At 58.9% G+C, this 19,378-nt stretch overlaps 2 protein-coding genes across 2 annotated transcripts in view; one reads left to right on the top strand and one right to left on the bottom strand.

Annotated features, from left to right (window-relative positions):
* The first annotated feature begins 1,162 nt into the window (after nt 1–1,162).
* On the top strand, nt 1,163–4,407 carry LOC125352748 (steroid 21-hydroxylase). The gene is made up of 10 exons (XM_048348038.1): nt 1,163–1,412; nt 1,501–1,590; nt 2,243–2,397; nt 2,496–2,591; nt 2,703–2,804; nt 2,901–2,987; nt 3,146–3,346; nt 3,562–3,740; nt 3,824–3,927; nt 4,029–4,407. Exons 1-10 carry the CDS (start codon nt 1,175–1,177, stop codon nt 4,274–4,276), a joined length of 1,500 nt encoding a protein of 499 aa, XP_048203995.1. The 5' UTR covers nt 1,163–1,174; the 3' UTR covers nt 4,277–4,407.
* Nucleotides 4,279–19,378, bottom strand: part of Tnxb (tenascin XB) — a 67,520-nt gene continuing 52,420 nt past the window's right edge. Inside the window, exons 27-49 of the mRNA XM_048348033.1 lie at nt 17,822–18,139; nt 17,103–17,420; nt 16,380–16,703; nt 15,388–15,702; nt 14,664–14,987; nt 13,671–13,985; nt 12,925–13,248; nt 12,055–12,342; nt 11,451–11,729; nt 9,925–10,209; nt 8,537–8,857; nt 8,010–8,345; nt 7,642–7,764; nt 7,390–7,533; nt 6,821–6,940; nt 6,595–6,738; nt 6,326–6,456; nt 6,073–6,205; nt 5,834–5,985; nt 5,638–5,734; nt 5,386–5,547; nt 5,143–5,306; nt 4,279–4,563 (exon numbers count right to left, since the gene is read on the bottom strand). Coding sequence (XP_048203990.1) covers nt 4,462–4,563; nt 5,143–5,306; nt 5,386–5,547; nt 5,638–5,734; nt 5,834–5,985; nt 6,073–6,205; nt 6,326–6,456; nt 6,595–6,738; nt 6,821–6,940; nt 7,390–7,533; nt 7,642–7,764; nt 8,010–8,345; nt 8,537–8,857; nt 9,925–10,209; nt 11,451–11,729; nt 12,055–12,342; nt 12,925–13,248; nt 13,671–13,985; nt 14,664–14,987; nt 15,388–15,702; nt 16,380–16,703; nt 17,103–17,420; nt 17,822–18,139 — 5,219 coding nt within the window. The 3' untranslated portion in view covers nt 4,279–4,461. The remainder of the gene's footprint in view (nt 4,564–5,142; nt 5,307–5,385; nt 5,548–5,637; nt 5,735–5,833; nt 5,986–6,072; nt 6,206–6,325; nt 6,457–6,594; nt 6,739–6,820; nt 6,941–7,389; nt 7,534–7,641; nt 7,765–8,009; nt 8,346–8,536; nt 8,858–9,924; nt 10,210–11,450; nt 11,730–12,054; nt 12,343–12,924; nt 13,249–13,670; nt 13,986–14,663; nt 14,988–15,387; nt 15,703–16,379; nt 16,704–17,102; nt 17,421–17,821; nt 18,140–19,378) is intronic.

Raw genomic sequence — 19,378 nt, 5'->3', positions numbered from 1 at the left:
GGCATTATGGCTACAATTCCAATAACCTTGGAAAATCTTTTTTTTTTTTTTTTTTTTTTGCCAGTCCTGGGCCTTGGACTCAGGGCCTGAGCACTGTCCCTGGCTTCTTTTTGCTCAAGGCTAGCACTCTGCCACTTGAGCCACAGTGCCACTTCTGGCTGTTTTCTATATATGTGGTGCTGGGGAATCAAATCCAGGGCTTTATGTATACGAGTCAAGCACTCTTGACACTGGGCCATATTCCCAGCCCCCAATTCTTTGTCTTCTGGACAGTTGGGGTTTGTTGTTATTTGAATGCTGGGGAATCAAGCTTAGCCCATTCTAGACAAGCACTCTGCCTCTGAGATATACCCCCAGCTCTTGTTTTTCCCCAAGACTATCTCATGACATGGTCTAGGCTAGCTTCAAATTTCTAATCCTTCTGTTCTTCCTCCTGAGTCCTAAGATTACAGGTATGCCCTACTACACTTGCACCTGAGTACTGTCCCTTCGCTTTTTCTCTCAAGGCTGGAGCTTTACCACTTGGAGCCACAGCTCCACCTTTAGCTTTTGGAGATAGGATTCTCCTGGGCTTTCCTGCTCTAGCTGGCTTTAAACTGTGATCTTCAGATCTCAGTCTCCTGAACAGCTAGGATTAAGGCATGAACCACTGACATGCAGCTTTGAACACTTTTCGATAGTGAAAGGAGCACTGGTAATAATTTCCCAAGACTACATTTATATAATGGGAAGCACCAGGCAAACTGACTACATAGTCATTCTCTCTGTACGTAAAATCATGGAAAACAATCCACATAAATTACTATCTCATTTTGTCCCTCCAGCAATCCCAGAGAGCATACTAGGCAGCAAAGACTATTTTTCCCCTTTGGAGACAAATTCATACCACTAAGCTGGCCCAGGGTGGGGTATAACAGGAGACGACTTGACTAGGGGGTCGTAGTAACTTGTGTGGTTGATGTGGAGTTGGAAAGCTGATTCTGGAAAGAAAAGGCCAAGGTTTTGTTTTCCTTCCTTTTTTCTTGATGAATGGGCTGGTATTTGAAAGATGAATATTCAAGGCCAATGAGACTGGCGCCATTCTGGAAATGTGCCACTAAGTGGGTGAGTGGGGGTGGAGGCCCCCAAATAGCCCAGATAGCAGAATAGCTGGCCAGGGATCAAGAGCCTATAAATGGCCGTGCTAGAGTCTCTGCATAGGCCTCCTGCCATGCTGTTCCTTGGGTTTCTGTTGCTGCTGACACTGCTGGTGGGCACCCGCGTGCTATGGAGCCAGTGGAAGCTCAGGGACCTCCACCTCCCACCCCTCGCCCCAGGCTTCCTGCACCTCCTGCAGCCCAACCTCCCCATCTACCTCCTGCGCCTCACTCGGAAACTTGGGCCCATTTACAGGCTCCATTTGGGGCTGCAAGGTAAGAGCCGGCCTCCTCTCCCAGCTCACCACTGGAAGCGAGGGGTGCAGAGCCTGCTTTGCTGACACCTCTTTCCCCTCTCCCCCAGATGTGGTGGTGCTGAACTCCAAGAGGGCTATCGAGGAGGCTATGATCAGAAAGTGGGCAGACTTTGCCGGCCGACCCCAAACAGCATCCTGTAAGCGCTGGTGGCTTCTTATGGGTGGGAAGGGCTGAGGCAGAAAAAGGGGACCCCTTGGCTTCTTTGATTCCTTCCTTCCTTCCTTCCTTCCTTCCTTCCTTCCTTCCTTCCTTCCTTCCTTCCTTCCTTCCTTCCTTCCCTCTTTCTTTCAACAGTTGTGGGGTTTGAACTCAGGGCCTGAGCACTGTTCCTGAGCTCTTTCACTCAAGGCTAGCATTCTACCACTTTGAGCCACAGCTCTGCTTCTGGTTTTCTGGTGGTTAACTAGAGACAGGAATCTCACAGACTTTCCTGCGCGGGCTGGCTTTGTTTTGTTTTGTTTTGTTTTTTTGGCCAGTCCTGGGCCTTGGACTCAGGGCCTGAGCACTGTCCCTGGCTTCTTCCCGCTCAAGGCTAGCACTCTGCCACTTGAGCCACAGCGCCGCTTCTGGCCGTTTCTGTATATGTGGTGCTGGGGAATCGAACCTAGGGCCTCGTGTATCCGAGGCAGGCACTCTTGCCACTAGGCTATATCCCCAGCCCGCGGGCTGGCTTTGAACTGCGATCTTCAGATCTCAGCCACCTGAGTAGCTAGGAGTACGGTGTGAGCCACTGACACGTGGCTCTCCTTCGTTACCTTCCATTCTCCATCCTTCACTCTCCCCCCAAGCCAAGTTGGTGTTCGAGCAATACCCGGATGTGTCTCTGGGGGACTACTCCCTGCTGTGGAAGGCTCACAAGAAACTCACCCGGTCGGCCCTGCTGCTGGGGGTCCGAGATTCCATGGAGCCACTGGTGGAGCAGCTGACCCAAGAATTCTGTGAGGTGAAGAGGGGCTCCTGCAGCTTGGCTCTCCCCAGGCTCAGCCTCCCCCTTCTGCACCCCCCCTTCCCAGCCCCCATAGCTCCTGCCTTCCTCCACAGCGGATGCGGGCCAAGGCTGGCCGCCCCGTGAACATCCAGGCGGAGTTCTCTTTCCTCACGTGCAGCATCATTTGCGGCCTCACCTTTGGAGACAGGGTCAGAAGGGCTCCCCTTTTCCCCCTGGAGTCTCTCCCCTACCCCACCCTCCGCGCCCCTCCTGGCTTTCATCTGGTCCGGAACTGAACATGGACTATGTTTATCTGACAGGATAAATCCTTTGTAAATGCGGTTCACAGCTGTGTCCAGGATCTGATGAAAGCTTGGGACCACTGGTCCATCCAAATTTTGGACTTGGCTCCCTTTCTCAGGGTGAGGAGGTGGAACTGAGAGACCCTGGGGTCCCGGGGTGGGAGGGAGGACGGGGCCTTCGTCAGGCAGCGAGCTGACTCCCGCCTCCTGCCTCAGTTCTTCCCCAACCCAGGTCTCTGGAAGCTGAAGCAGCTCATAGGAAAGCGGGATCACATCGTAGCGCAGCAGCTGAGGCGGCACAGGGTGGGACCTGCGGCAGACCAGGCTCCCGAGCCCCACCAGCGATGGCAAAGCCCCCGTCGCCACTGGGCTGGGTTCCCAGAAGCTTCCGGTTCTAGGCCTGTCATCCCCCTTCCCTCCCTCCAAGCTGGATGCTCAGCCTGTCCCCCTTCTCTCTGTAGGAGAACCTGGTGGCGGGCCAATGGAAGGACATGACAGACTACATGCTCCAAAAGATTGGGCGGCTGAAAGTGGACGAGGGCCCTGGACAGCTCCTGGAGGAGCACGTGGCCATGGCCATGGTGGATCTTTTCTTCGGCGGCACTGAGACCACCTCATCCACGCTGTCCTGGGCTGTGGCTTTCTTGCTTCACCACCCTGAGGTGGGTCTGGGGGACGGGCACGGGGCCTTTCCTGTAGGTTGGCCAGAGCCACAGAGCCTGCTCTGCTCCTGGTCCGGTGGTGATCGAGAGAGAGGGTGCAGAGGCTCAGCCAGGCTGGGGAGGAAGTGGCGGGAGGCTGGGTTGTGGTGAACAGGCTTGGGCAGAGCTTGGCCCGAGCTTGGCCCATGGACTCCAGGCTTGCCACTGCCTCCCAGATTCAGCAAAGGCTGCAGAAGGAGCTAGACCTTGAACTGGGCCCTGCCACCTCGGGCTCCCCTATGTCATACAAGGTCTGCATGCGGCTGCCCTTGCTCAGTGCCACCATCTCTGAGGTGCTGCGTCTACGACCTGTCGTGCCTTTGGCCCTGCCCCACCGCGCCACCCGGCACAGCAGGTGACTGCCAAGGGTTAAGGGATGAGGGTTAGGGTCGGGCCTGAGCAGGGTCCCAAGCAGCCTCTACCTCCATTTTCTCTCAGCATCTTAGGTTATGACATCCCCGAGGACACAATCATCATCCCCAACCTGCAAGGCGCAAATCTTGATGAGACGATCTGGGAGAGGCCGCAGGAATTCCGGCCTGGTATGCCGTGGAGGCAGGGGTGGGGCAGACACGTAGGGGGCCGAGGCCAGTTCTGTGGCTGCGACAAACCTCCCTGTTCTGCCCCCCCCCGCCCCCCGCAGACCGCTTCCTGGAGCCGGGCAAGAGCCCCAGAACACTGACATTCGGTTGTGGCGCCCGCGTGTGCCTGGGAGAGCCGCTGGCCCGCTTGGAGCTCTTCGTGGTACTGGGCAACCTGCTCCAGGCCTTCACGCTGCTGCCGCTTGAGGGCGCCCTGCCCTCGCTGCAGCCCCAGCCCGCCTGCACCGTCAACCTCCTGACGCAGCCCTTCCAAGTGCGCCTGCAGCCTCGGCGCCAGGCCAGTGACTAGCGCAGTTTTTCCTTTATTGCACCCGTACCAACCCTTCCCCTCCCCCCTGTAAACATGGTGCTGTAGGTCGTGGGCGGAGAAGGCTTCTCCAGGAGGCTGGGTGGTGAAGGCTCCCGGCGCTTCTCTGTGCACAACCCCTCAGTGCTCGGCAGTCATACTGGGGTGCAAAAGAGTTGGGCAGCAGCTTAGCCCCCCCTGGCAGGGGGCTGGTAGCTTCTTGGTCTTAGCTTCATTTCCGTGAAGGGCACTGAGAAGTCGAAGCCCTTCCAATGGTACCAGCTCACTCCCTGGGAAAGGGATTGGCAAGGGAGAGTCAGCACCAGACATCCGTCCCGTCTGTTCCCATCCTGCCTGCTCAGCTGAACCCCCCCCCCACCCCAAATCCTTCAAGCTGGGTGCTGGCGGCTCACGCCTGTAATCCTAGCTACTCAGGAGGCTGAGATCTAAGGATCATGGTTCAAAGCCAGTCCTGGCAGAAAAGTCCATGTGGCTCTTATCTCCAATCAATCCTCCCCCACCAAACCAGAAGTACAGTTATGGTTCAAAGTGGTATAGCATTAGCCTTGAGCAAAAAGAGCTCAGGGACAGTGCCTAGGCCCTGAGTTCAAGTCCCACAGCAGACAAAAAAAAAATCCACCAACTTTCCTGCTTTGCTCATCTCAGAAAGCTCAGCCGCAATGGGTGGAGGGTTGAGTTGGTCTTTGCCACCCAGTAATAAATCCTCTTCGCAAAGTTAACTGGCAAGGGTGGCATTATTGTCCCATTTCACAGACGAGGCTCTGAGCATCTCAGTCATTTATCCTGTCATATGACAGGGCTCCCACCCAGACAACAGAGCCCCCAACCTGCCTCCCTCCGCCTCTCACCTGGTGGTCTACCACGCTCCCGTAGAGCCCATTGAGGTTGGCATAGTGGCAGTTCCTGTACCACCAGGCCCCGCGGTAGGAGACGGCGCAGGAGATGAGCAGGTTGTTGGGGTCTCGATCACGGGCCGAAAAGACGCTGCCGCTGTGGTAGCTCATGGAGTCACCTGGCAGGGTGCAGGAAGGAGTGGTGAGCCCCCTGCCGGGCCTTGCCCCTGGCCCCCCGCGGTCAGGGCCCGCTCTCACCTGCAGTGCCGTGATAGCCCTCTAGGTGGAGCCGGTAGTACTCGGCCGCAGAGTCTACTTGGAAGGAGTCATACTGGGCAAACACAGCTTCATGCCCGGCGCGGAGGTCCACACGCATAGAGTAGTCACCAGACTGGGTCAGGCTGTGTAGGGCTTCGTTGCCTGGAGGAGCGGGGCAGGCCTCATCAGGGTACTGGTATCCCCAAGGTTTCCCAGCCCTTCCTGCCTCCCCAATCTCTGTGAGGCACTGACCCAGCCAGAACTCTCCAGAGATGTTCCCAAAGCCGTGGGCGTACTCTTCCCAGTCCCTCCAGAAGTCTGTCTTCCCATTCATGCGGCGCTGGAACACCTGGGGTGGGGGGGGGAAGGGGGCGGGCACCATCGACCTTGGGTTCTTGAGGTGGTGGCCCCCTCCCTTTGCCGGCATCTGGGCTCCTACCCCACCTACCAGCCAGCCGCCCCCATCCGTCTCCATGTCACAAAACACATCCAGGGGCCGCTCGCGGTTGCCGTTGAGGAAGATGGTGGTGGTCCTGGAGATGCCGGCTCCGTTCTGCATCTCCTCCCCGCAGTCCCGGGGGAAAGGGATCCGGAGCCCCCCTGGGGAGAGGAGGGTGAGGGGCTGTTCTCTGCTTAAACCTCAGGCTCCTACTGCGCCCCCCCCCCCACAGGCCCAGCCCCAGGTACCGGTGGTGAAGGAGGTGGCCACGGGGGGCGTGAGGCTCTGGCCCCACATGGCCTGCAGCCGGGCGTTGTAGAGGGTGGAGGGGTAGAGGCGGACCAGCCGGTGTGAGGTGACCCCCGCCGGGAGCAGGACCTCCTGTGAACACACGAGGCACCGGGTAGGGGAGGCTCTGTCATCCAAGTCTTTCTCCAGACGCCACCAAACCGGGGGTCCACCCAGGGAGGGGGCCTGGGCAGTAGGACAGGGGTCGGGCACCTGGGTCTGTCCACCAGGTGTGTCAAAGCTGAGCAGGTAGCCTGTGGGTGGAACTTGGGGTTCAGTCCAAGTGAGCAGGGCTGTTCGAGGGGTCACATCCTTGGCCTCCAAGTCCTGGGGGGCCTTCAGTCCTTGGGGGTGGGGAGAAGGTGGGCAGAGATAAGAAGGGGGAGGTTCATGGTGGCTTCCTCACTTCCCCTTTCCCCTCCTCCTTCCCCTCCCCTCCCCCTCCCCTCCCCTCCCCCCTCTCCTCCCTCCCTCGGCAGTACCAGTGGTGAAGGTGATGCTGGCTGGGGAGGTGAGGTTGGGGCCCCGGAGGCCGCGCACAGTGGCGGTGTAGTTGATGTGGGTTACCAGGTCACGGAGCGGGTAGTCCACCGCGCTGCCCGGCGCTGAGGCCTGCAGTGACGGGGCTGGGAACGGGACGAGACGGGCATCAGATCCCGCCCGCGCCCTGCCCGCTCCCCACTTCCCCAACCCCGGCGCCTTGCTCACCTCCGGGGGCAGACACATGCACGTTGTATGTATCCACGGGGTTCTGGGGGGCCGTCCAGTGCAGCAGAGCAGACCCCTCCGTCAAGTTCAGTGCGCGAAGCTGGGTGGGGCCATCCGGAACTGGGGGAGAGGGGGCTCAGCGGGGTCCCTGCCACTCCCCCTCCCATGAACCCACAGCCCGCCACTGGCCGTGTTCACACTCGCCTGCCTCCCCTCATTCAGCTCCATCGGGCCTGGTCTTGCCTTTTTGTTTTCTATCTCACTTTTTTTTTCTTCTCTTTTCTTTTTCTGTGCCAGTACTGGGGCTTGAACTCTTTGTCTCTCACTTTTGATCAGCTTTTGGGCTTATGGCTGGCGCCCTGCCACTTGAGCAATCCAATCCTCCAATCCAGCTTTTTGCTGGCTAATTGGAGATGGAGTCTTGCACTTTTCTGCCCGGGGTGGCTTTGAACCTTAATCTTCAGATCTCAGCTTCCTGAGTATTATACGCATGAGCCACTCGAGGCTGGCGAGGCCCCGGCTTTCTACACTTCCGCCATCACCTCCCGCCTGGGTCCAGTCCCCCTCACCTGTGGTGAGGAAGCCTGTGAGAGGCTCGCTCTCCTCAAATCCGCGGACGGAGACCACTGTCACCTCATAGCGAGCTCCCGGGATCAGGCCCTGCAGGTTCTGGGACTGGGCCCGGCCATCCACCTGCACGCTCTGGGGCTCTCCTGGAAGCGCGGGAAGCGGAGGGGTTAGGGTTGCCCCCGGGGAAGCCAAGGGCGGCGAGAGCGTGGACAGGGAGCAGGAGAAATGAGGACATGGAGAAAGGGTGTCACCTCCATCTGCCAGCTGGTAGGAAACTTTGAAGCTGTCCACCCTGGACAATGGGGGCACCCAGGTGACCTTGGCTGAGGTCTCTCCGATTTCGCTGAATTGGAGGTCACGGGGGCTCTCCAAAACTGGGGATATGGGCAAGAGATAATAGTGAGCAAGGGTTAGGGAGCTTCCTGCCCTATCTCTCTGGGTCCCCTGTCTCCAGAAGGGTCTGCCACCCTCTTGCCCTAGGCCCTAGGAACCACAGTCACTCTCTAGACCACCAAAGCCTCCGACTCACCAACCCTCTGTCTGAAGCAGGCGATCCCACATCACAAGCCCCCCAGCTCTGCCTTTGGTGTCTCGCCTGCGCTGGTACGGAGCGCCTTACCAGGGCTGAGGGTCCGGGCAGTGCCCTGGATGCTGTCGGCCTTGTGAGGCCCACGCAGGCCGTAGAGAGTGAGACTGTACAGGGTCCCCGGACGCAGGTCCCGGAGGATGGCTGTGCGCCGCGTCCCAGGGACCATCAACTCCCGCTGCAGCAGTGGGCGCGGACGGGGCTCCAGGGTACTGGGTGACGGGACCCCAAAGCGAAGCAGGAAGGAATCGAAGGCCCCAAGTGGAGCCTCCCAGTTGAGCCGCAGGGAAATGGTGGTCACATCAGTCACTGACAGCTGAGAGAGACGGGGCCCTGGGTCCCCCAGGGTCTGACCAGCAGGAGCTGACCCTGCAAGCGGTGGGTGGGAGAGAAGGGCGGGGAGTTATGTGGTCTGGGCTGGGTTCCTTCCACCAGCCCACCCTGGCCCTGTTGCTTCCAGCAAGGCAGAGTTAGTGAGGGACTTAGCCCATGTGAGGGCAGAGTCCTCCTCCTGGGAGCCAGGTGTCCGCTGCACACTTCCAAGGCCGGCCCGCTGGTACCTGTGGTGCCCTCGGCAGAGATGGGCCCCTGGCGCTTCCCTTCGTGCAGGCCGTAGAGGGAGAACTTGTAGGAGGTGCTGGGCTCCAGGCCCGAGATGAGGACCTTGTTCTGGTCGCCGTCCACAAGCAAGGCCTGGGTCTGCCTGTCCGAGTCTTGATACTGGACCACGAAGGACTCAAACGGGCCCTGGGTCACACTCCACTCGAGGCTCAGGGAGTCTGGCGTTGTCTCCGTCACCGTCAGCAGTCCCAGGCGGGGCGCTTCAGGGGGCTCAGAGGCTGTGGGGGTTGGTGTGGCCTCTTCTGGGAATGTGGAAGAAGTTGGGGGGGGGGAGAAGAGAGGAAGGAGGTGTCAGAGAGGGGCATCCTGTCCTGTCACTGTGCCTGGTGGGTCCTGGCCTAGTAGCCTAGTGGAGAGAAGGGAGGAACCAAGGCTTTTCTAGGACCTTCCAAATCTGGAATATTCCATCATTAATATTCCATGATTAACTAGGGGTTAATCATGGGGCTTGTACTCAGGGCTGGGGCACTGTTCCTAAGCTTTTTCACTTAAAACTAGTGCTCTACCACTTTGAGCCACAGCGCCACTTCCAGTTCTCTGGTGGTTAAGTTGGAGATAAGAGTCCCACGGACTGGTCCTGGTCTTTGTTGCCTAGGCTGGCTTTGAACTGTGATTCTCAGGTCGCAGCTTCCTGAGTAGCTCGGATTGCAGGTGTGAGCCATTGGTGCCTGGTCTCTCTGAGGCCCTGCCCTGAGGCCTGTCTCCTGTATGGGAAGCTACTGAGGCCCCATGACGTCCTCCTGGGCTCAGGAGTCCCTGGGTCAGGTCCTTCCTTCCCCTTCCCTGGGTGTCCACTGAGCCGCTGTGCCCTGGCTCTGCCTTGGAATGCCTGCGTGCCTGGCTTGGCACATGCTGGGCCTAAAAGATGCAGCCTTCCGAGAGCAGCTGAGGATGGCACCAGCCTGGCAAGTCACCTCAGCCCTTGTGGGGCCTGTGGGGCCTTGGCCTGGCAGATCTGAGGCGGGCACAGGGGGCCTCTGGAAGAGAAGCCGCCATTTGCATTGGCTTCCGTTTCCACCCGTTGTGTTTTCCAGTGATTTTCCACTTGAGAAAGTGGCCCTGAGTCACCCGTGGCAGGGCTGCCCTATCTGGCAAGGCCACCATGCTAGGGCAGGAGGAGCGCGGGCTCAGGGGGAAGCACAGCCAGGACCCTTCCTTCCCACCTTTCCTGCTCCTGGGATTGTGACGGGCAGTCTGGCTTGGCAGCAAACTCTTCCTTTCCCGCTCCTTCCCTGCCCGCCCCTGCCAGGCGGCCCTTTGTGTCAGCCCGCAGGCACAGGGAAGCCCTCTGTGCCCTGCTTGCTAGCACCCAGCGAGCCAGCCTCACCTGTCACTCCCAGGGCAGAGATGGGCCCCAGACGCTTCCCGCCGGAGAGCCCATAGAGCAGGAACTTGTATTTCCTGCCAGGCTCCAGGCCTTCGACGGTGACCTCCCGCTGGTCTGCAGTCACGGGCACCGCCTGAGGCTGCCCATCCTTGTCCCTGTACTGGATCAGGAAGGAGTCGAAGAGGCCCTGGGCCACTGTCCACGAGAGCCGCAGCGAGTCTGAGGTCTTCTCTGTCACGGCCAGCTCCCCGAGGTGGGGCAGCTGGGGTGCCTTCTCCAGGGGAGCTGGGGAGAGATTGGGGACGCTTAGTTCAAGATCGGCCTCAGCCTGTTTTTGTCCACTCCTGGGAAGTGTGAAGCTGTGGGGAAAGACCCTTGAGTGTGGCTTCAGCGACAGCCACCTGGGACACAGACAGGCCTCGTCTTACCTCACGGGCCCCTCTGCAGAAGCTGCTGTGCCCTCCCTGCGGTGGTCAAGGGCATAGTAAATACACACAAGTGGGGGGGGGGGGCTGGGGCACACAGAGGATCTTCATTTCCTCCGGGCAGGATTGTGGTTAGGGCTGAGAGAATCCCAGAGGGTATTTGGGTTGTGAGAGAGACACCTCCCCAAAGAGAAGAGCTGGATGACCAGCTGGCCAAGATCTGCATAACCTCCCCCAAGTGCCACTGGCACAGGCTATCCCCACTTGGATTTCCCCAATGCTTAGCTGGCGTGACTGGGCCAGGGCAGCAAGGGTTGGGTAGCGAGGAGAAGCCCCAGGCCGATTTGGGAGTAAAAAAGTAGTGTAGAGGCCACTGGCCTGTATGGGGGCAACTTGATAGATGGAACTCAAGAAAGCCTGCGTGTATTCCCCAAGGGAGGGCTGAGGAAACAATAATGGAGTTTGAGAGCCCCAGGCCCTGACTGGAGGAGGGGGTGACTCATGGTGGGGGGGAAGGGTCAGGGACTCACTCCACCCATTCAGGGGGTGGGGGTGGGGGCTGAGTCATGAGCCCAAGAACACTGGATATTTCCATAGTCTCTCTGCAGCCAAGCCCTCTCTTACTTTCCACCTCTTGCCTCAGAGTTGAGATGGGAGGAGGAGAATGGGCAAACTGAGTTAGCGAAGGAATCACCATCAAGCAAATGTGGAAGCTGAGGTTTGTAACCGGTGATGGGTGGCACTGGAGATTTCCACACAGAGCAGCTCAGTTCCAAGCCTGGACTCTGTGCGTACCACTGTTTGGGATTGGGGCGGGGCTCAGGGTGTTGGTGGCTCACCCCTGTAATCCTGGCTACTCAGGAGGCTGAGACCTGAGGATCATGGTTCAAAGCCACGTGGGAATGAAAGCCCAGGAAACTCTTATCCTCAAGTAGCCACCAAAAAGTCCGAAGTAGAGCTGTGGCTCAAGTGGTAGAAGGCTAGCCTTGAGTGAAAAGCCTAAGGGATAGTGCCCAGAGAACCCAGGCCTAGTACCAGCAACCAGTTAAAAAACATAAAAAGAACCCAGGAGAGGTGGGCCCAGCAAGGGCTGGGGCTCACCTGTGGTGCCTTCTGCAGAGACGGGGCCCAGACGCTTCCGGCCTGCTAGGCCATAGAGCAGGAACTTGTATTTCCTATTTGGCTCCAGACTGGGGACAGTGACTTCTCGCTGGTCTGCTGCCACGGGCACCACCTGGGGCTGCCCGTCCCTGTCCTTATACTGGACCAGGAAGGAGTCGAATTCGCCCTCAGGGACTGTCCAGGAGAGGCCCACGGCGTCTGTGGTCACATCCGTCACCGCCAGCTCCCCCAGGCGTGGAGAGGGCTTTGTGTCGGGGACTGGAAGGGAGAAAGATGCATGAAGAATGACGGCCATGATGGCAGCAGAGACCCTTGCGCTGGGGGTGGGGTGGTCCTGGACTCTCCCAGGAGGGGAGGGACGGAGGGGCCAGGAGTAGGGACAGAAGATCCAGGGAAGAATGGGAGTTGGGGGGGGGAGGGGGGAGACTCAGGATTTATACTTCAGGGGACCGGGTAATAAATGGGTCACCAAGTCCTTAGGTCTGCAGTGTGGGACACAGAAATGTGCAATTCCAACAGTTGCCACCAGGGGCAAAGGCTGGCCGGGAGCTCCAGGGCCCAGGGTGGCCAGATCCCCACTCACGGGTCTTTGCCTCCACGGAAACGGGGCCACGGCGCTTGCCATCCCGGAGTCCAAAGAGCAGGAACTTGTACTTGCGAGCTGGGTCCAGACCGGGGATGGTGGCCTCATGCAGGTCTCCGCTCACGGGCACTGCCTGCGGCTGCCCCTGTGCGTCCTTGTACTGAACCAGGAAGGAGTCGAAGAGGCCCTGGGCCACAGTCCAAGACAGGCGCGCAGTGTCCGAGGTCACCTCTTCCACGGCCAGTTCCCCGAGGCGGGGCTCCACTGGGGGCTGCGTGGGCAAGGAGTCTGAAACAGAGCCCAGGAAGCTGAAGTGCAGCCCGGGACCTGACTCCCACCTCCACCCCCTTCCCATTTAACCACGTTTCATAAAACTTTATGAGCTCTCGGCATTCCTGTAGACAACTCACCCCCTGGAGCCAAAAGTCACAAGTGTGGGAAACAGGTGCAGTAAGATTGTCCCCCTTAGGAGAGACCGCCCCCACAAGAAGAGGCCCCCTAAGTGCTCTTAAAATCACACAGCTAGTGTGGAATTATTCAGAGGCAGAAGAGATTCAAGCAACTTGAATCTGAGCACATTCTAGTGACTAAAACATGAATGAAGGAGCTGTTCCTTTTCTATCAGGAACTGAGCTGTTCCAAAAAGGAAGAAGAAATGTCAGTGTAAATGGGCTAGAGATAGTCCTCCTTCCCTTCTAACTGCATGAATCCTGCTTCCATTGAAAGAGGAACTAGGTCATTAACAAAATCTAGAAAAATGGAAGCACGGGGCAAGAAACACGGGGCAGGTACTGGGTAAGAGGGCCTGACACCAGGACAAGGACAAACGTCAACAGAGGGAGCCACAGAGGAAAGTCTTCCTTCACTCACCAGTTGTTCCCACAGTGGACACGGGGCCCACGCGCCGCCCCTGGTGGATTCCGTACAGGTGCATCTTGTACCTGCGCCCAGGCTCCAGGTTCTCCACGGTGGCCTCCCTCTCCTGGCCTCCCACACGCAGCACCTGGGGCCGCCCATCACTGTCCTTGTACTGCACGGTGAAGGAGTCAAAGTGGCCCTGGGGGACGGTCCAGGAGAGGCCCAGGGAGTCGGGAGAGGATCCTGTCACTGTCAGCTCCCCCAGGAGCGGCTCTGTGGGGGGCTCCGGTGCCTCTGTGCTGGCTTCTGTGGGGCTGGGGGGCTCTTCCTCTGTAGCTGAGAGAGACAGACAGAGAAGGTGAGGCAGGAGCCCCAGTACCTATGTTGTTTCTTAGGGGGAAAGAATGTAGAAGCCATGACCAAGGTAGTCCTGAGGATCAGTTCAGAGAAGCCCACAGTGAGTACCTGCGTGGCCCTGCTCAGCTGACATCTACCCAACATGCTCAAGCATGTGGTCAGCTGGGAATGACCTGTACAGACATCCACACTGCGGAGGCCCGCCACCCTGCCCTTTGCTCGTGGTGCCCAGAGGTAAAGCCAAGGGAATGGGCATGAAAGGTACAGCCTCCGCTCAGGCAGGCCTGTGGGTGTAGATTAATCCTGGTTCTGCCATTTCTGGATCCCTTGTTACCAGAGAGCATAAGGGTCTACCTCCCACTCCAGAAGGTCTCATTCCGGGGTTGCTACCATGCACTCACCCGTCACCCCAATGGCAGACACGGGCCCCACGCGCTGGCCACTGTGGAAGCCGTACAGGTTCATCTTGTACTTGTGGTCCGGCTCCAGGCCTGAGATGGTGACCTGGTCCTCATACCCCGGCACCCTTAGCATCTTGGGCTGCCCGTCCCCGTTCCTGTACTGCACCAGGAAGTGGTCAAACTGCCCCTCGGGGACCGTCCAGGAGAGGCTCAGGGAGTCAGGGGTGGCATCTGTCACTGCCAGCTCCCCCAGGCGCGGCTTCGGGGCAGGCTCAGTGGTTGTGGGGGGCACCGCTTGGGTGGTCACAGCTTGGTCTTGTGGAGATGAACAAACACACACAGACACACACAGGGACAGGTGAGGTCTCCTCCAATCTCAGCTCAGCGCATAAAGAGCATTTACAGAATCAGATCCCTGAAGAGCAGGACGATGCCGGCCCTGGGCTGTCACACTTCCCTTCCGCTCCTCCCTTGTCCCCTTCCTGGCAGCCTTTTTGGCCTCTCTGCTCCTTCCCCACATGAACCCAGCTGCTTATTACAGGCTGGGACAATGGACACTCAACCCCACAGTGCTCCTGTGAGGCCAGGAACTATCTGTGCAAGGAACAGGTCAGTCCCTACAGTGCTGCCCATCCAGCACCTCCCCTCTTCCCTCGCGGACCCAGAACTGCGCAGACACTGGGCCTCTGCGAGGAGTCAGGCGGGACAGAGAAACGCGGGGCCACAAATTCCAAGAGAGGATGGCATGGCTGTGTGCAGGGAATTGGCTGCACAAGGCTCACCCGCGCGCCAGCAGCACTGGCCTCCCAGGACCTTGTTGGGAACGCAGAGGCTCAGGCTCCAGCCAATACTGCTGGCCCTGAACCCGCTTGTCAGCAAGACCCTCGGCATGTGCAAGAGCACAGGCGCACCACAGACACCGCCATCGTTTCCTTGAAGCTGGTAGGCAGGGAACAACTTCTTCCTGCCTGACCACAGCGGACCCTCACTCACCTGTGACGCCTATGGCGGACACGGGGCCCACGCGCCGCCCCTGGTGGATTCCGTACAGGTGCATCTTGTACCTGCGCCCAGGCTCCAGGTTCTCCACAGTGGCCTCCCTCTCCTGGCCTCCCACACGCAGCACCTGGGGCCGCCCATCACTGTCCTTGTACTGCACGGCGAAGGAGTCAAAGTGGCCCTGGGGGACGGTCCAGGAGAGGCCCAGGGAGTCGGGAGAGGATCCTGTCACTGTCAGCTCCCCCAGGAGCGGCTCTGTGGGGGGCTCCGGTGCCTCTGTGCTGGCTTCTGTGGGGCTGGGGGGCTCTTCCTCTGTAGCTGAGAGAGACAGACAGAGAAAGTGAGGCCGAGGCCTTGCATCTTACCATGGAGAAGTCCTGGCTAGTGGAATCCACAGGTCCGTTCAGAGAAGTCCACCCTTGGCACCTGGTGGGCCTGATCAGCTGACCTCTGGCAAACATGCCCAAGCTCCTGATGAGATTGCAGGAAGCAGTAGAGCTACCATCACAGCAAAGGTCCCGATAGTCCCTCCCTCCAGGGGACACCAGAAAGCAACCCACAGGGAAGGACCACGGGCCACGGTCCCCTCCCACAGCGGGTCTGCAGATGGTGATCACTGCCCAGACACCACTGCCTGTTCAGTTACCAACCAAACAGCAAAAGGACCCAGCTCCCATGTCCAGTTGGCCCCACCCTGGGGTTTCCAACACCCACTCACCCGTCACCCCAATGGCAGACACGGGCCCCACGCGCTGGCCACGGTGGACACCGTACAGGTTCATCTTGTACTTGTGGTCCGGCTCCAGGCCTGAGATGGTGACCTGGTCCTCATGCCCCGGCACCCTCTCTACTTTGGGCTGCCCGTCCCCGTTTGTGTACTGCACCAGGAAGTGGTCAAACTGCCCCTCGGGGACTGTCCAGGAGAGGCTCAGGGAGTCAGGGGTGGCATCTGTCACTGCCAGCTCCCCCAGGCGCGGCTTCGGGGCAGGCTCAGAGGTTGTGGGGGGCACCGCTTGGGTGGTCACAGCTTGGTCTTGTGGAGATGAACAAACACACACAGACACACACAGGGACAGGTGAGGTCTCCTCCAATCTCAGCTCAGCGCATAAAGAGCATTTACAGAATCAGATCCCTGAAGAGCAGGACGATGCCGGCCCTGGGCTGTCACACTTCCCTTCCGCTCCTCCCTTGTCCCCTTCCTGGCAGCCTTTTTGGCCTCTCTACTCCTTCCCCACATGAACCCAGCTGCTTATTACAGGCTGGGACAATGGACACTCAACCCCACAGTGCTCCTGTGAGGCCAGGAACTATCTGTGCAATGCACAGGTCAGTCCCTACAGTGCTGCCCATCCAGCACCTCCCCTCTTCCCTCGCGAGCCCAGAACTCCGCAGACACTGGGCCTCTGCGAGGAGTCAGGCAGGACAGAGAAACGCGGGGCCACAAATTCCAAGAGAGGATGCATGGCTGTGTGCAGGGAATTGGCTGCACAAGGCTCACCCGCGCGCCAGCAGCACTGGCCTCCCAGGACCTTGTTGGGAACGCAGAGGCTCAGGCTCCAGCCAATACTGCTGGCCCTGAACCCGCTTGTCAGCAAGACCTTCGGCATGTGCAAGAGCACAGGCGCACCACAGACACCGCCATCGTTTCCTTGAAGCTGGTAGGCAGGGAACAACTTCTTCCTGCCTGACCACAGCGGACCCTCACTCACCTGTGACGCCTATGGCGGACACGGGGCCCACGCGCCGCCCCTGGTGGATTCCGTACAGGTGCATCTTGTACCGGCGCCCAGGCTCCAGGTTCTCCACGGTGGCCTCCCTCTCCTGGCCTCCCACACGCAGCACCTGGGGCCGCCCATCACTGTCCTTGTACTGCACGGCGAAGGAGTCAAAGTGGCCCTGGGGGACGGTCCAGGAGAGGCCCAGGGAGTCGGGAGAGGATCCTGTCACTGTCAGCTCCCCCAGGAGCGGCTCCATGGGGGGCTCCGGTGCCTCTGTGCTGGCTTCTGTGGGGCTGGGGGGCTCTTCCTCTGTAGCTGAGAGAGGGAGACAGAGAAGGTGAGGCTGAGGCCTTGCATCTTACCATGGAGAAGTCCTGGCTAGTGGAATCCACAGGTCCGTTCAGAGAAGTCCACCCTTGGCACCTGGTGGGCCTGATCAGCTGACCTCTGGCAAACATGCCCAAGCTCCTGATGAGCTTGCAGGAAGCAGTAGAGCCACCACCACAGCAAAGGTCCTGATAGTCCCTCCTCAAGGGGAAACCAGAGCACAACCCACAGGGAAGGACCACGGGCCATGGTCCCCTCCCACAGCGGGTCTGCAGATGGTGATCACTGCCCAGACACCACTGCCTGTTTAGTTACCAACCAAACAGCAAAAGGACCCAGCTCCCATGTCCAGTTGGCCCCACCCTGGGGTTTCCAACACCCACTCACCCGTCACCCCAGTGGCAGACACGGGCCCCACGCGCTGGCCACGGTGGACACCGTACAGGTTCATCTTGTACTTGTGGTCCGGCTCCAGGCCTGAGATGGTGACCTGGTCCTCATGCCCCGGCACCCTCTCTACCTTGGGCTGCCCGTCCCCGTTTGTGTACTGCACCAGGAAGTGGTCAAACTGCCCCTCGGGGACCGTCCAGGAGAGGCTCAGGGAATCAGGGGTGGCATCTGTCACTGTCAGCTCCCCCAGGCGCGGCTCTGTGGGGGGCTCCGGTGCCTCTGTGCTGGGTTCTGTGGGGCCAGGGGGCTCTTCCTCTGTACATGAGAAGGAGAGACAATGGTGAGCCAGGGACCTCAGGAGATGGACTCGGATTTGGGGAGGACAGGGAAGCTGTGGTGGGACGTTCCTCAGGTGAACACAGACAATGGCACCCTTGGGTCCCAAGAGTCCTGGTCAACCGACATCTGATAACATGCCCGGGGTCCCAGGTCACCGGAGTAAATCCCACAGCCAGGAGCACAGCAGAGGTCCCAATGGCCGCTTCCATCCACAGGAACAGGGAAGTGGACAAGGGGAAAGTCCACAGGGTCACAGCCACAAGCAGGTCTGTGGGTGCTGACCGAGGCCCAGCACCATTGCCAGCTCACCTGTCATCAAGGAGCAAGAGGACGCCTCTCCCAGGAAGTTCCACCCCTGGACTTCCCCATGCACTCACCCGTCACCCCAATGGCAGACACGGGCCCCACGCGCTGGCCACTGTGGAAGCCGTACAGGTTCATCTTGTACTTGTGGTCCGGCTCCAGGCCTGAGATGGTGACCTGGTCCTCATGCCCCGGCACCCTCACCACCTTGGGCTGCCCGTCCCCGTTCCTGTACTGCACCAGGAAGTGGTCAAACTGCCCCTCGGGGACCGTCCAGGAGAGGCTCAGGGAGTCGGGGGTGGCATCTGTCACTGCTAGCTCCCCCAGGCGCGGCTTCGGGGGAGGCTCGGGGGTTGTGGTGGGCACCGCTTGGGTGGTCACAGCTTGGTCTTCTGAAGACAGGCAAACAGAAAGAAAGACAGCGAGATGACAGGTGAGATCTCCTCTGTTCTCCAATCAGCGCAGAAAGGAACATTCATAAAATGGCACCACATAAGAGCAGGATGTTGTCGCCATGGTGGCCTTCATACATCCTTTTCACTACCTGCCATCTCCTTCCACTTACTAAACCCAGGCCACTTGTGTTTCTCTGTCCTGCATCCGCCTCTCCTGAACACCCCTGCATGCCTACTGCCCCGCTCTCCTGCCCTGGGCCTCCTTGCCATCCTCTTGATCACTTGGCTCAGGTTGTTGCTACCAAACAGGCACAGCCTCCATTCTGCCAGCTTCCATTACACTCAGCGTGCCCCCAGCCTTTGCCTAAATCCCTTCTTTCTGCCCCTCCCCCATCCTCTAACCCTCAGGACTCTGAGTAGGCCTCCAGATTCTCCCACCTCCCTGCCTCAGGCTCACACCACCTTCCCTCCCTGCCTGAAGTTTGCACACACGTTCTATGCCAGCGTCCAGCTCATTCCGGCGCTTCCTGAACTGTTCCCACCTCTCCACCGACCTCTCATGAGGTCTTTTGCCTCAGCACTTGTGTTTCTGGCCTCTTGTGCTCTTCAGCCTCTGGGATATTGGCCTGACATATTCTCTCTAAAACTTTCATCAATATGGCTTGCTGGACCTCAGGTCCCAGGTGCGCCTAATATGCTTGAGCATCTCGATTTGGGCATCCCTGCCCTGTTCTGCTCTGGCACCCAGACTTCCTAAGCTCTGGGACGTATGACTTGTCTGGTCCTCTTGGCTGGGCCTTCGTGGCACAGAGCTGGCCTAGCACAAGTACAGTTTCCTCTGGTCCAGTCATGCATAGACTATTTCATAGAATGCCGTTATCAGACAAGGCCATCTGTCACCATGATGGATAAAGATAAAAACAAAGCCAGCTTGGAATCGTGTTACCACACAGACACACTTGAGCATTTCACAAAAAAAATGACCCAGCAAATGTGAATACTGGCTACTTCATCACAACTCATGGCTTTGGCCCAACACTCCTCATAGGTGAGCCATCATAGGGTCCCCAGTGACAGAGTTGAGTCCTCTTGAGAACCTGTTTAGACAGAGCCCAATTCCACCTTCTGACCTCTCCCTCAAATCACCTAACACAAGCCCAGATTTTAAACAACGTATCTACAGCCTTACAATCACTCCACGCACAGTCCTGTATTGTAGAAAGCGTAAGCACTATC

The sequence above is a fragment of the Perognathus longimembris genome, chromosome 6, assembly GCF_023159225.1.
Source record: "Perognathus longimembris pacificus isolate PPM17 chromosome 6, ASM2315922v1, whole genome shotgun sequence".
In the NCBI taxonomy this organism is placed as follows: Eukaryota; Metazoa; Chordata; class Mammalia; order Rodentia; family Heteromyidae; genus Perognathus; species Perognathus longimembris.
This window is presented reverse-complemented; position numbering and strand designations above follow the sequence as displayed.